Source organism: Perca flavescens, chromosome 19 (assembly GCF_004354835.1).
Source record: "Perca flavescens isolate YP-PL-M2 chromosome 19, PFLA_1.0, whole genome shotgun sequence".
Classification (NCBI taxonomy): domain Eukaryota; kingdom Metazoa; phylum Chordata; class Actinopteri; order Perciformes; family Percidae; genus Perca; species Perca flavescens.
Window position 1 is genome coordinate 28,503,225 of NC_041349.1, and position 15,629 is coordinate 28,518,853.

The 15,629-nt window shown below is 40.5% G+C and overlaps 1 protein-coding gene across 1 annotated transcript in view; it reads right to left on the bottom strand.

The window, feature by feature from the left end:
• zanl (zonadhesin, like) overlaps nucleotides 1-15,629 on the bottom strand; it is an 82,300-nt gene that overhangs the window by 34,877 nt on the left and 31,794 nt on the right. Inside the window, exons 50-61 of the mRNA XM_028563719.1 lie at nucleotides 15,440-15,578; nucleotides 13,695-13,811; nucleotides 12,671-12,795; nucleotides 10,107-10,252; nucleotides 7,384-7,527; nucleotides 5,615-5,722; nucleotides 3,682-3,851; nucleotides 1,410-1,612; nucleotides 909-1,053; nucleotides 673-756; nucleotides 310-503; nucleotides 23-164 (exon numbers count right to left, since the gene is read on the bottom strand). Of these exons, the coding sequence (XP_028419520.1) occupies nucleotides 23-164; nucleotides 310-503; nucleotides 673-756; nucleotides 909-1,053; nucleotides 1,410-1,612; nucleotides 3,682-3,851; nucleotides 5,615-5,722; nucleotides 7,384-7,527; nucleotides 10,107-10,252; nucleotides 12,671-12,795; nucleotides 13,695-13,811; nucleotides 15,440-15,578 (1,717 nt within the window). The remainder of the gene's footprint in view (nucleotides 1-22; nucleotides 165-309; nucleotides 504-672; nucleotides 757-908; nucleotides 1,054-1,409; nucleotides 1,613-3,681; nucleotides 3,852-5,614; nucleotides 5,723-7,383; nucleotides 7,528-10,106; nucleotides 10,253-12,670; nucleotides 12,796-13,694; nucleotides 13,812-15,439; nucleotides 15,579-15,629) is intronic.

Below are 15,629 nucleotides of genomic sequence, written 5' to 3' on the forward strand. Positions count from 1 at the left end.
TTAGACGTCTACCAGACATTACCTTTAGGATAGCAGCCTGAAACACCATTGACCTTGCGGCACTCTTCAGTAGGGTCACAGGAGTTATCGACACATTCCAAAGAGTAGTTCCCTGCACAGCGACACAGCGTTGAGCAGCCATCTCCAAATATGATCTCGCCTGGCTAAAACACAATTGAACAAACCATCAATAATCGCAGGGTGCATTGTGTGTCAAAAGAAGTATATAGAACAATCTTTTTCTCATTTACTGTCTAACAATTATATATTTTGCCTTAACAGGAACGTATGCATATGGGTATATCTGACCTCATAATAGTTATTCTGGCCGTCCAGACAGCCACATTTCTCCAATGGCACACAGTGCCGTCCTTTGAAGACAAACCCTGGTCTGCAGAAGCAGCCACTGATACAGGAGCCAGAACAGTTGGTGGAGGGTTCCATACAGGTGGGGATACAAGCTGGGCCACATTCTATATAATCTGCATCAGGAGGGCATGGTTCTGTACAGCACAGAGGAAACAAGGTGGTTAAATACAAATGGGGGAAACCGATGTATGAAAGAAAGAAAGAAAGAAAGAAAGAAAGAAAGAAACAAACAAACAAAGAAAGAATTAAATGAAGTATTAGTGTAAAACTCAAAACCGAAACTTTGATAAAGACATGTCATACTTGGTGGCTTGGCTGTGGTTGGTCCTGGAGTTGTAGGTTTAGGTGTAGTTGGTCCTGGAGTTGTAGGTTTAGGTGTAGTTGGTCCTGGAGTTGTTAGAAAGAATGCAGGATTAAGGCATTTCCACATTGACTTCACTTTTCAGAGCCAGAGGTTGCTGCTTGACAGCTACTCATTACCAGAGGCGGGGCTTGAAGGGGGGCACGGGTTGGCATTGGTGTGTGTTTGTGTTACATACCCAGAGGACGACATTCATATTCTCCGTCGTGGAGCTGGCAGCTCTCAGTGGTCGGCTTACAGCTGCTGTTGTGACACTGGATCAAACCTCCGCTGTGACACACACACTTCTGCTCACAACCCTCCAGGTACCAGTTATCATCCACCTGACACACACACACACACACACACACACACACACACACACACACACAATACAATTTAATTACATTAAGCCTCCACAAACACGTCATTGTTCAGATCAGATACATTACATAAGACGCTACAACAATATTGTTGAGTATGTGCTTGAAACATTCATACTTAAAAAATAAATACCAGGAATGTATCAATACTTATGGAATGCCTGCCGTGCAATTGCTGCTCAGAGGAAATGCTGTAAATTATAGAGTGTGGTCTAGAACTACTCTGTGTGTAAAGTGTCCTGAGATACAGTCTGCTACGATTGGACACTATAAATAAAATTTAATTGAATGTGATTTCAGTGACTCGGAGCACTCACAGGGTGATAGGATCCACTGGGGTCCACGCAGCCGCAGTCTTTCAGGGACACACACTTGTCGTTGCTGAGGATGAAGCCCGGCTTACACTCGCAGCCCTCCACACACAGGTCCTCGCAGCCGGGGGGTCCGGACACACCCAGACACGTCTCCGGACACGAACTCACACACAGGGAGTAGGAGCTGTTGGGAGGACAGGCCAGGGCTGCATGGAGGAACAGAGGGACGGAGAGATGGAGGGAGGGATAGATGACGGACAGAGGCAGGGTAGGAGGGTAGGATGAATGGATTGAGGAGGGGTAGCAGGATGAACCAAAGGAGGGTAGGATAGCGACAGGGATATGTTAAAGGAGGGACAGAAGGATTAAGATAAGGATGAAAAGATGATTAATAGTTTCCTTGTAGCCACACCTCTTAAGTTGCTAAAAATCAAATACAGTAGATTTTTTTTTTGTCTGTTATTGAAGAAAAAATAAGTCGACAATGATCCCTGAAATTTAACTACAGCAATAGTGTCAAATAACTGTATTTTAAAAGGTCCCACGGCACGAAAATTTTACTTTATGAGGTTTTTTAACATTAATATGAGTTCCCCCAGCCTGCCTATGGTCCCCCAGTGGCTAGAAATGGTAATAGGTGTAAACCGAGCCCTATGAGGTCATAAGGAGTAAGGTTACCTCCCCTTTCTCTGCTTTGCCCGCCCAGAGGATTTGGCCCACCCATGAGAGAGAGACGTCATGACTTTCAAACGAGCAAAGTGGCAGTTGGTCAAGGCCACACCCTCACCCGCCACCTTGGGACTGGCTCTAGTGGCTGTCATTCTGCACCAAGGCTGAATTTCAGGAAAGAGACTTCAGATACAGTATAGGGGACAACTAAGTTCTATATCAAAGAGACTTCAGATACAGTATTAGGGGACAACTAAGTTCTATATAAAAGATACTTCAGATACAGTATTAGGGGACCACTAAGGTCTATATAAAAGAGACTTCAGATACAGTATTAGGGGACCACTAAGGTCTATATAAAAGAGACTTCAGATACAGTATTAGGGGACCACTAAGGTCTATATAAAAGAGACTTCAGATACAGTATTAGGGGACCACTAAGGTCTATATAAAAGAGACTTCAGATACAGTATTAGGGGACCACTAAGGTCTATATAAAAGAGACTTCAGATACAGTATTAGGGGACAACTAAGTTCTATATAAAAGAGACTTCAGATACAGTATTAGGGGACAACTAAGTTCTATATAAAAGATACTTCAGATACAGTATTAGGGGACCACTAAGGTCTATATAAAAGAGACTTCAGATACAGTATTAGGGGACCACTAAGGTCTATATAAAAGAGACTTCAGATACAGTATTAGGGGACCACTAAGGTCTATATAAAAGAGACTTCAGATACAGTATTAGGGGACCACTAAGGTCTATATAAAAGAGACTTCAGATACAGTATTAGGGGACAACTAAGTTCTATATAAAAGAGACTTCAGATACAGTATTAGGGGACCACTAAGGTCTATATAAAAGAGACTTCAGATACAGTATTAGGGGACCACTAAGGTCTATATAAAAGAGACTTCAGATACAGTATTAGGGGACCACTAAGGTCTATATAAAAGAGACTTCAGATACAGTATTAGGGGACCACTAAGGTCTATATAAAAGCATCCAAAGAGCACCATGTCATGGGACCTTTAATATATGGAACTATTGATGGGTAACCCCTGTTCCACTTCCTACCTTCCCAACCACGGCAAGAAAGTGACTTTTAGACATCAAAACGACCAGTTCAAGAAAAAGTTCATGGTTTGGATTAAACACTCGTGAGGAACAAACACATGTTTCCTGGGTGAAAGTATTAAGATTAGATTCTGCGTAACTTCTGGTCGTAGCTGTATTCTCTCTAGCCACAACCCCCTTCTATGATGATGTATCACTTCCTTGCTTTTGACCTATAGGCTTACACACTGATAGAGAGCCACACTCCCATTCATTAGTGGAACACTATATATGTGAGCAGACTACTGCTGACAATGAACCTGAAGAACAACTATTTCAGTTCAGTGAACATTTTAACTGCATACTGCCATGTCAAATAAAGGCATTTGAATTTGTTGTACTGTGTGCTTTGGATTGTTTTTGAAGGAAGATTTGCATTTGAGACAGATTCTACCCATGCAATCAGGCCTTCACATGATAGAACAGACAGTGAATGTCTTTGGAAGAAAAAGGAAGTTTGTGAAATCAAAATGCTCAAGACTTACGACAGAAGCTTGGAGTCCTCCACGGGTGGACTTTGGCTCCGGCGCTCTGGCAGGCGTCGGTGTAGGCCTGGAGCTGGTCACACAGCACATGCTGCTGGCCTTGGAACTGGCACATGTCATACACACAGCTCTGGAAGAACGGAGTGGGATTCACCACACCGATACACTCCCTGGAACAGAGGCAAACACTCAGAGGCTCAGGCAGAGGGTCCAACACTAGAGATGTAACCAAACATTTAACTCACCATTCAATTCTCTTCAGATAAATAAACTGAGAACACAGTGACGTCTGAAGTCCAACAAGTGAAATCTAAAGTAGATTACGCGCTACTGCATCCCCATTCATTTTTTATCTCAAGCGGTTGTAATCTTTACACGTTTATATCGATTTTTAACCGACTCACAATGCATGGTTCCATCCCTATCCAACCATAACTAATGGTTGAAAATGCTGATTTCACACATGAAATACATGAAACCACCTCCTAAACAACCCAAAGTGAGAGATTGATATTAGGCATTCAAAACATTTTCATAAACCAAAGACAGAAAAAAAAGTCACCACATTTTTGTTAACATACACACTGGAGATTTTGATTAAAAACTACAGGATCCAAGTAGTCAGAAACTGTATATCTATTACCACGACACTTATGTCACAATATTATGCAATTTTAAATTCTGCTATATTCTGCAAGATTTTGTTTGATTATTACTTTTTTCCCTACTATAAAATGATTTCTGTCAACATCTGTTTTTATCTAAAAAGTTTGTTCATCTCACTTCAATTTCATTCTAGTCAATCTAGTTGACTGAAAAAGCAAATTATTTTATTATTCTAGTACCAAGAATGTACATGTACAATTTATATAATAAAAGATGGATACTCTGAGTACGTGTGTCGATACAGTATTGCCATGAAAAATGTTGTGATAATATGCTGTATCAATTCTTCCCCCACCATTAAAACTATATCTATATAGATATGTTGTGGGGAGATTTTTATTGCACATTCTGACTGTAAAAAAATGTTTTAAAATAAAATATAAAAATGTGTATCTATGTGTGTGTGTGTCTGTGTGTGTGTTTTAATGTTGTTTAGAGTCCATTGCATTCATGTGATTTTCCAAGAACGAGCTAGAACTGTAATCTGAAATGGGTAAAAGAGTTGGATAACCTTTAACCAATCGGTCTCTCCTCCAGTAACCCCTGGTTACCCCTTTCAAAATAAAACACACCCGCCGTGTGTACAGTTGTAAAGTAGGTAGAAAATGGAACCAATAAACCGTCTACTAACTACTAAACTAGTCGGCCTGACGTTTCTACAGTATCTACAATCACACCCTCTAACTAGCCTTTGTACACAGTATGCTATCTTATCCACACCCATCCCAACAAATAGATAATTGCCGACAGCTTAAGGTTAACATGTAAGGGTTAATGCCCAACGAGGTGTCCATTAGCAGGAATTAATGGACCAAAGGGAGATACAATACCTTATAACGGACACCTCAAAGGCCATTAGCCCCTTTATGCCATGGTCGCTTGCCAAATGACAATTTGTTTTTTTAAGACCGTTCATTTACATTTTAATGCATTTTCCAATAAAAATCCAAAGTTTTTTTTTTTCTGACCACGTTGGGAAATCCGGAGCAGGAAAAGTTAACCCTCTTCTTGATTTCCTTGATTTCATGTTGTTTACGGCGAAGGAGAACCAGGAAATGAGTCGGGGGAAATGTAACACTACCAAGCTACGGTCGAGAGGACCAATCACAGTTGTTGCGGTCTGCGTCGCCGCAACGTGTAGTTACATTTTTCGAGAGGTGCACGTCAGGCTACGGCGTAGGGTCCGTGGATTTAACGCAGAAGCAAAACTCAGCCTTTTAACAGCTATAACGGGTCAATAATTAGGGGATAAAAGCTGCTTTCTTACCTGAAGGGTCCAGCAGGGTCTTTGAGTTTGCCACATTTGTCTGGCTTCACCACCTCGGCCTCCAGTTTGGGGTCACAGTCTGGGCTGGGCCCGGTGCCTTGGCTACACCTGAACAACGCAAACACAACACCAGGGTCACATTCCATTTCACTTATCTTCAGGAGTTATGGCAGACTCAATTCTTTGTAGGGCTGGGCAATATGAAGAAAAAAAAAAAATCAGATATCACAATATGTTTGACCAAATACGACAATATTGTAGGGATGAGAATTGGGGCTTTTACAAAATATTCACACAATGAGATTTGTAGAATATAAGTAAGGGATAATGTAGAGCGAGGCGGTTGTTATAGCGAATACAACCCCGACAGGGTGAATCAGCCTGAAGGGGTTGTATTCGCTATAACAACCGCCTCGCTCTACATTATCCCGCTTATTACATGGCTACTTACCAAATAAATCAATAATTTGACTAATAACTTGACAAAATATTGATTTAAATGGGAGTTTATTGATTTAAATACGATTGTATTGCTTCCACTAGAGAAAATAGTCCGTAGTTCCGTCTCTACGGTTGGAATGCGTCCATAGCAACGTAAAAACTCTGTAATGCAATCCTTCGTCTATTAGCTACTCAACACCACCTTACGGGCTGTGGTAGTAGCCCTATATTTTATGGGGTGCTGCCGTGGTGGACAAATGACCCAGCTGCTGTTTTAATCACTGCAGGAATTGACACAACATTAGCTGAAGCATTGTAGTGAGCTAGCAGGCTATCGGCTGCTCTAATTTACATTAAACTGAACATTTCTGTTGACGGTGAAGTGAGACACGGTGAATGGCTTCTTTGGGAATATTTATGTGGACGTTTATGTCCTCATTAATCACGTTTCCTTTTTGCAGAGCCGCTGCATGTTGACACACCTGTAAGTTAACGTTAAACAAGTTGCAATGTAAGCTAACTAATTAGCGTTGTTGTCCTTACGTCTGTTACTGCGTAGCTAGCGATCATAGACGGTATAGAAAGATACTAGCGATAGACGCTCATCAGATCTGCTGTCATGGCTTGAATTGGAGGACAGAATTTGCTCCACGTTTCCCCACTTTTTGCCACAGCTGATAGGCTAAATTATCCGGACTTCTTTCAGCGGATTGATTGATAGCTGTCCTCCAGAGTGAACAGAACTGCGTCCATGGCAACGCTCTGCTTTTGCATGGCAACGGTGTGTTATCCTTAGCAGCGGTCTGTTATCAAGAAATAACAGACCGCATTCTACATTAGAATTCAACCAAGCCATGTAATAATCATCAATAATGTGGCTATAATGACTAAGTGGGTAAAGGCAAATAATAGAACAGCTAGAACAGTCTGGTAAGTTCAGAAATGACATCACTTTACTGTAATGCAGCCTTTCAAACCAGGACTTAATATAACACTTGTCATATTACCATATTCAAAATCTAAGACTATAGCCCAGCCCTAATTTTATAATGATACTTTCTCTACAAAATCTAATTATTGTTCTTGCGAAAAATTATTTTTGGTGTTAAAAATGTCCCATTGCGCACAAGTATAAATCCATACATTGCGTAGCTCATATAATTTGTGTTATTGTCATTTCCCAAACTATAAGTAAGTGAATGTATGTTCAGGTTATAGAGCCCAGTCACATGTACCTTAATCACATGCTTGAGCTTTATGGGAATCTCCAGGGAAGGCTTAAGGGAATTCTCAGATTCCAGCACTGAATGAATGCACGTAAAACTCACGAGTCATCCTCGTCTTCTTTTGTCTGCCAGCTGTTGCCGAAGTCGTTGACGTTGCCTCCCAGAGTGCCATCTGGCTTGGTGAAGTCGTTGTTTGGGTTCCCGTCGTAGTCGCCGCAGAGGCCGCACATCTGGTCGTGGTAGGAGCTGCCGGGACGGGGAGGAAGAGAAAACGGGATTAGGAGATGGAGAGGAATGTCTTAAGAAGACTTTAACCTGTTAACATCCACCTCTTTTGCCTGATTTTCGCCTATTTCTCGTAGAAGAACTGTAAGGCCAAAATACATGTATGAGGCATCATTTCAAACCTAATTTCTTCTACTTTATAGACATGTGCTTGATTAGCATGTGATTAAAACAGAACATACACTACAGCAGTTCAAACATGGTTCAAAATAGTTATTTTGGTCCGGTCTAAAAAAACGTAATTTTTGAAAATAAATAACAAAAAAATATTTTGTGCCACACTATGCAGGACACAACACAAACCTTCTACACCTTGTCAAGAAGACCTATATAAAGTTTCAGAACTCTAGTCCTAACCCAGTGGGAGCTAGGGAGTTTTCAGTATTTGGTATAACAAGTGTCACCGGTGTGCCAAAACCTCTCCAAAACTTCTCCAAGTGACCAAATGTTGCTAAATGCTTTTACTCACTTCTATGCTATTAGAAAAAACATACGAAATACTTAAAATGACTTAAAAAACCTTTTTACATTCATTCAAACACTGTTGATCATATTTTTTTCTCATAAATCACATGTATGCGCATGCTGGCTCTGGGAGGCGGGGCTTAGGTCTGTTACCCATTCATTTGGACTGGTTCCCATTGGATATTCCTATCATGCTATATACCGTTGGAAAGGGAATGTGATTGGCTACAACTGCCATGATTGACGTGTTGATAGCCAATGACAGCTTTTTCTAAGATGGCTGCTCAGAGAGATGACGCAGCGTATTGACGCTCCACAGTGGGAGCGCTTGTTTGGGCGTCCGGGGTTGTCCCGGGGTGAAAACTTAACAGAAAAAGGTGGGGATAATTTCATTGTGTAGGCAGCAACCTGAGGAAAACAACTATACCCAGCAACACGGTGCAGGGCAAGGAGAAATATATTATTTCAGACGGAACGAGATCGGCTAATGAAGTTAGCAGACAGTTAGCGGACAATTAGCATGGGTTCTACAGGACAATATTCATAACCTGGATTAATTCTTGTGAAAAAACCTTGTTATCCTTTTGATCTGTGGACACTTACGGACTAGAGGAATATATATAAGCCAGGAATGGACGCGGATTGAGCGTTTAGGACAGCGTACAGGTAGGGAAGCATCATAATTTTTTTTATTTTTTTTTTATTTTTTCAAATAGCATGAGCACTAAGATAATGAATAATGCTTTGGTGCTTATGATTTCAGTAAAATGAACTGAATGATTCAATTGCAGAGAATTTTACGAATCAAACGATATACAGCATGTCCATATTGCCAAAATTTTGAACTTTTGTGGTTAAATACTATTATGTAACACATCAGAACACGTCTGTTAACCCCCACCGGCCCGCCGACGGGCCGGTGGGGGTTAACAGGTTAAAAGATTTAAATAGTGTCTGGCTCTTTAATGGCATTCTATAAACAATAGAGACAGAATACTCTGATACTATTAATCAGGGCACCATCAATGGAAGAGATAGAAGCAAAGTATTAAAAATGCTGGCAGGATTTGTTAAAAATAGCAGATCTGTATGACGTTTGAACTACAGATTGGACAGATGCCGAGGTGATTACTTAGGCAGTTTTTACGCAATACACAGAGACTCAACTGCAGTTTATGGCTCTCATTTGCTGCACCCAGCCGGTGTCATTCTGTCTTTCAGGGCCTCTTTCATTCAGATTCCTATTTCCTGTCTAAATTCTTTTAGTAGTTAATCATTTCAGCAAAAAAATTTGGACTGAGAAAAGATCCACAGCTACATTAAATTGTAAAAATATGCACGCATCGCATCTGGGAGTACAATGGTTTACATTTGTTTCCACATTTTGTTTGATTCTGAAAATACGGAGATTACCAACTCAGTTTAGGGTGTTTTAAGTGTCCCAGATAAGTCTGTTTTAGAGGCTTTATTCCCCAAATCCCACAATCTGACAGCTGCTTGGAAGCACTGATTGAGTTTGTGACACCACGTTAGATAGATTTTTCAGTAAATTCATTCTCCTCGTTTCATAAGTGTTAATGCTATTATTACAAAGTTCTGTTATTTCTATGTTGCTTTTAATTAAGGATAATTATCAATGAAATACTGAAAAATTATGAAAACATTTACCTGCTGTATTTTATGTAAGTGTGTAAAAATAATTAAAAAAAAATAATAATAAAACAAACCAAGGAGACAGGGTGGGACCACCAGAATGTTCCATTAATAGTCTATATCGACGATGTTTCATTTATGGGATTGTTCTGGTGCCGCTGCAGGTTTCGTCTGATGTCCCTCATTATCAGCCATATGTCCGTTACCTTCCTCTTTCTCTCTGTTGGCGTTCTAAACTCTGGTGGATTTGTGAGGACTATGGTTAACTGCTCCTCAGATCTCTGCAGGGTAAATCCAGACAGCTAGCTAGACTATCTGTCCAATCTGAGTTTTATGTTGAACGACTTAAACAACTTTTGAACGTACACATGTTCCACCAAAACAAGTTTACATATTTACATTACCACTATTACATTACCAACCTGGGAACTGAGATCTGGGCGTAATGGTTTCCATCCCAGCGCACCCGGAGGCCGAAGGGCGTCTGCAGGGTGATGTACTGGCCGGCCAGACTGAGAGAGATGAGAGGGGAGGGGGAGTGAGGGAGGGACACTCGCAGTCCGTTCACCTGCCGGAGGGAAGGAAGAAAAAAACAGGGTCAACAGAAGATACAGGTACCAGTTTTGACATACACACACACGTGTGTTACATATTTACAGTTTCCTGTCAGCTTTTCCAACTCTAAGCTATTTATTGGCATAGTTCCAACAGTTACAGAGAAGCAATGAAAATCTGAGATCTCAGGTCCCTCCAACAATGCTCATTAAATATGTCTAAAAAGAAAATCACACCAGTAATAAAAATGTTAAAATATAAGGTTAAAATATATACCATAGAATATAAAGACAATCATTTATATTTGTGGTGTACAGTAAATGCAAACTGAATAAACTGAATTTAAACAGGAAAGTAGTAGATGTACTGTATATGTAGTATATGAATTAATAAATATAATTATATAGGGCTGCAACTAACAATTATTTTCATTGTTTGGTTTATAAAATGCCAGAAAATGTCAATCAGAAGATGTCCTCAAATGTCTTGTTTTGTCCACAACTCAAAGATATTTAGTTTACTGTCACAGAGGAGAAACTAGAACATATTCACACTTAACAAGGTGGAATCAGAGATTTAATAAATATAGTGAAATAGTTGGTGATTCATTTAATAGTTGACAACTAATCAATTACTCTTTGCAGATGGTAACAGGTGTAAAAAACGCAAATCAAAAGTATATGACTACACATAAATAAAACCTAGCACACAAGATAAGATAAGATAAGATAAGATGACGGAGTAAAGACATTGAGGATGTGTGGACAGATCAAACAGATCAGTACAGGAGACAATAAGGAGGAAGAGCGTGGATAGATTTCTGGGATTATGGCATTATGAAAGAGAAAAAGGTCAAGGAACAAGAGATAGGCTTTGGGTTGTGATGTCACTCATCCTGAAGATTAAGCTACAGAGAGCCAAAGTCACGCATTTCTACTTCCGGTCCATGGGACCTATCTTTCAAAAAAATATGAATAGGAGTCAATAATAATTTTTTGGTCTGGTTTGAATTGAGCCATTAATTACACATATGATGTTCACCAGTTTAATAGATAATTTCGCAAGTCAAGAAAATCTCAGTTTATTGTTAAACTGTTGAAGTATAAGACTACACACTTCAAAGTCGCATGGATGACGTCTCGCTGAAACTACGATGTCTGTTTATCGTACCGCTGATGTAACGTTACTCAAATGAGCAGAGGATCTTGCTTGTTCTTTTGCTTATCTGCTGAAAACACTTCACTGGATAAAGCACATCAGGTAAGATTACATTACATGTGTTGTGATAAAAAAAAGGATTTTTAAAAAAGATTTTTTTCCTCCCTAGAATAGATATTTTAAGGTATTTATTTTTTACCAATGATTCACCTGTATATGGTACCGCTAGACCTTAACAATTATTTCATAATCACTGTTTCTTTGTTTCTCCACAATTAACTGCTAACATTAGCTAAGGTCTTAAAGGAACACGCCAACTTATTGGGAATTTAGCTTATTCACCGTAACTCCCGGAGTTAGACAAGTCCATACATACCCTTCTCATCTCCGTGCGTGCTGTAATGCTGTCTGACGGCTCCAGCGGCATCAGGCCAGCACAGAACATGCAGGTGAATGGTTCCAGTAATCCTACTGCTCCGAATAAGTGACAAAATAACGCCAACATGTTCCTATTTACATGTTGTGATTTATAGAGTCACAGCGTGTACAAAAAACAACGTAACATGAGACACAGCCATCTTCTAACTGTAAATAAACAGGGAACTATATTCTCAGGCGGAAGAATATAGTACTTGGGCAGAGTGATATGCTCGCAGCAAGCCTGTCTGAGAATATAGTTCCCGGTTTGTTTACTGTTAGAAGATGGCTGTGTCTCATGTTACGTTGTTTTTGTACACGCCAGACTATACAAATCACAACATGTAAATAAGGAACATGTTGGCGATTTTGTCACTTTTGTCTGGTCGGGCAGTAGGCTAGTTGGAACCAGTTACCTGCAGGATCTGTGCTAGGCTAAGCTAATGCTGAAACCGTCAGACAGTGTTACAGCGTAACAGAGTGAAAGCAGAAAATGGAGAAAATCTGTGTTACGTTCTTCTTTATGAATGAAATAAATGTCAGACTGACTGAGTGACATGTGATGTGCATTCTTCTTAGAAAACAACTAGCTTTTAGAAATGTTTCCTAATCTATGGTCTCTAGAAGTGTATTATTCAACTGTAGTTTTTCTTAAAGAAGGAAAAAGAAAATTGCAATACTTCATACTATCGAATTGCGATACTTCTAGAATCGCAAAGAAGGAAAATCGCAATACACCCATGTATGGTGAAAGAATCGGGACAAAAGCACATGGTCCCAGCCCTAATACCCATGTTGTGCCCAGTCATCCTCAGTGATACTGACAGCTTGTAAATACAGAGACAGAGATACTGACCAGCGTCCTCCTGGCCTTCATCAGGGTCACAGTGATTCCATTCACAGTCACGTAGAGCTTTCTCAGGTAGGACAACCCTGGCATTCCTCTCTCCTCATTCTTCCCCTCCACTGAGAACCAGGGACCTGCACAGCAAGGGTACACACAGGTCACTGTCTGCTATGTGCAGTAACTACGTTTCTTAAACAGTGGGGCTGAACAATTTGGACTTTTGAACTAATTGCGATTTTTCTGCCAGATATTGCGATTAGGATTTGATTTTAGCTAAAGTTCAATATTCAAATACAGATAAAACATCTCATGGAGAATTATAATATGAGAGACTGTCAAACCTGTTCTGTATTCTCATGCAAGGATGAGAACATGGATATGAATTGCCAGCAACAAGTGTTCAGCCAAACACAGAACATTTATCACAAAAGCTAAAGTTAATAATAAAAAACAATTCCAATAATAAACCCTTACAATTTTTCACCATGCCTGATGCGTGTGCAAAGTTTGGTGAGTTTTTGAGAATGGGAATTCATTGCATGGAAAAATAAAGCGTTATAATAATAATAATAATAATAATTCCTTCAGCTTCAGCAGGGCCTTTGCAAGCCGACATTAGTCGGCGCTCAGGCCTTAAATATCAGTACTTTACTGTAAACTGAAATGTCGGATATGCCTCAGTTCAATAGCAGCATCTACATATTACACCTTCTACGCTCATGTTAAATTAAGTCATAAAAAATAAATGAAAGATCCACTGAAAATAGGACATTGCTGATAACAGCATGTCATATGTAACATTATTCCAGCATTTATCTTGTGAAAAATGTAAAGAATAATAAAAAAAGCACAACACCACATACAGAACACATAAAACATGTAACACATATACAAAACACATCACATTAAGACACCCACATAGACATATCAAATTCTCAACCAGAGCTGCGGTAGGTTGAGAATTTTGCACCAATTTTTAGACCGTGACATGAAAACATTGTGTTCAGGTGCAATGGAAATAAAAGACACCTACCTGTGGTGTTCTTGCAGGTTCTGGCCAGGGTGTAGGTACATGTTCCCATGAAGCTGTAGAACTTTTTGTCAAACGTGTTGTAGTGAGGATCTCCAGACACCACACAGTCCTGAGAGCCTGAGGGACAGGGTCACACACACACACACACACACACACACACACACACACACACACACACACACACACACACACACACACACACACACACACACACACACACACACACACACACACACACACACACACACACACACACAATGTCAGCTGTAGTTCTATTCTGGTAACAAAACAATATTTGTTTGTAATGACGTACCCAAATGTCACCTTCCAGTAACGTGTTGTTACAACAGAGTATCATGTTTCAGCCTTACAGAGCTAGGACAAGCTAACGCTCGTGCTAGCTAGCTTAATTAGCAAAGTGCAGGTGTAATTCAGAATGAAATGCCGACTCCTTAGTGTCTTTTAGTACAACCATAGACTGTATAATATTAACCGCACGCTGAACGAGACATTGGAGGCGAAGAAGTGAAGTTCTACGACGAAAACACGGACACAAGCCACAACACCGTGGTAGTGAGTGACTTGTCACTCAATTAGAGTCCGGATCGGGCCGAATTTTTCTGTCCGAGGCCGGCCCGCGTCAGACAGAGCCGTGACCGAACCCGGCCCGAGCCCGACAGGTATTAAGAAATTTGTGTCCGAGCCCGACACAGTTAAAAAATGTTTTCCTCATACTAATGTCACATGTAGGCTACGTTTGTTTGTGTGGAAAGCCCACGTTTGTTAAGCAGCTGTAGGAAGGCATTCGGAAATGTCAACAGATGAGCGCATCGGCGCACACGGGGCAACAAGCGCACGTTAATAAGCGGTTGCCTTATCACGCTGATGTGACCGAGCCCGACCCGACCCCGACCATAATTTCTAAATATCTGTCCGAACCCGGCCCGGCCCGTCGGGTACCGTCGGGACCCGTCGGCTTCGGGTCGGGTATCCATGCCTTACACTCAATCACAAGGTAACGTTAGCCACGCCCCTTTAATCATCCCCTGTCCTGCTTTAGAGTCTATTTTACTCTATATGGGACCATAATTTACTAAATAAACATCATGCTGTATTGAAGAAGACTTGAAACTAGCAATTGGGAACATAAACTCATTAGGAATGATTATACTAAGTTAATAAATCAAGTGAGAAGTAGGGTCGTTTTCTCATAGACTTCTGTAAAACTTGATTTCTTTTTGCAACCAGTGCCCCCTGCTGGAATTTAGATAGAATGCAGGTTTAAAGCACTTCCGCATTGGCTTCATTTTTTAGAGCCGAAGATTGTTGCTTGAGGTTGCTTATCTTCCTCCAAACTTTAAGCCTTGTTATCATCATACTGTACCAAGTAATATTAGAATAGGTACCTAGTACTTATATATCAACAGTATTAGTTTCCCACATACTTTATTACGTAATACGTTTATTCCCCGACATCACACCTTGTTCCATTGTACCTACAGTACATTGATGTATGGTTACTGTACAGGCAGTCTGGCACACTGTTAGTACAAATAATGACCTGCTGTAATCTAAAGCCTTACCAGTGATACCTCCCATAATTTATTAGCATTCAGTTTTGAATTCATGATTTTTGGTTCCAGACAACATCTTCGCTAGGCTGTAACAGTGAGATGCCAAGTACCGTATAATTCATATATCCAGTTCAGTTACGTCGTGTAGTAGTGTGGTGGGTGTAGACTTACTGGTGGGATAGCAGCCCAGCTCTCCATCCTGGTGTTTACACTCGTGCATTGGAGGACATTCAGAGGCCACACAGGTAACGAAGGGAGCATCGCACTTACACTTCAACATACAGTCCGCCTGATAAAACTCGTCTCCAGGCTGACACACACACACACACACACACACACACACACACACACACACACACAC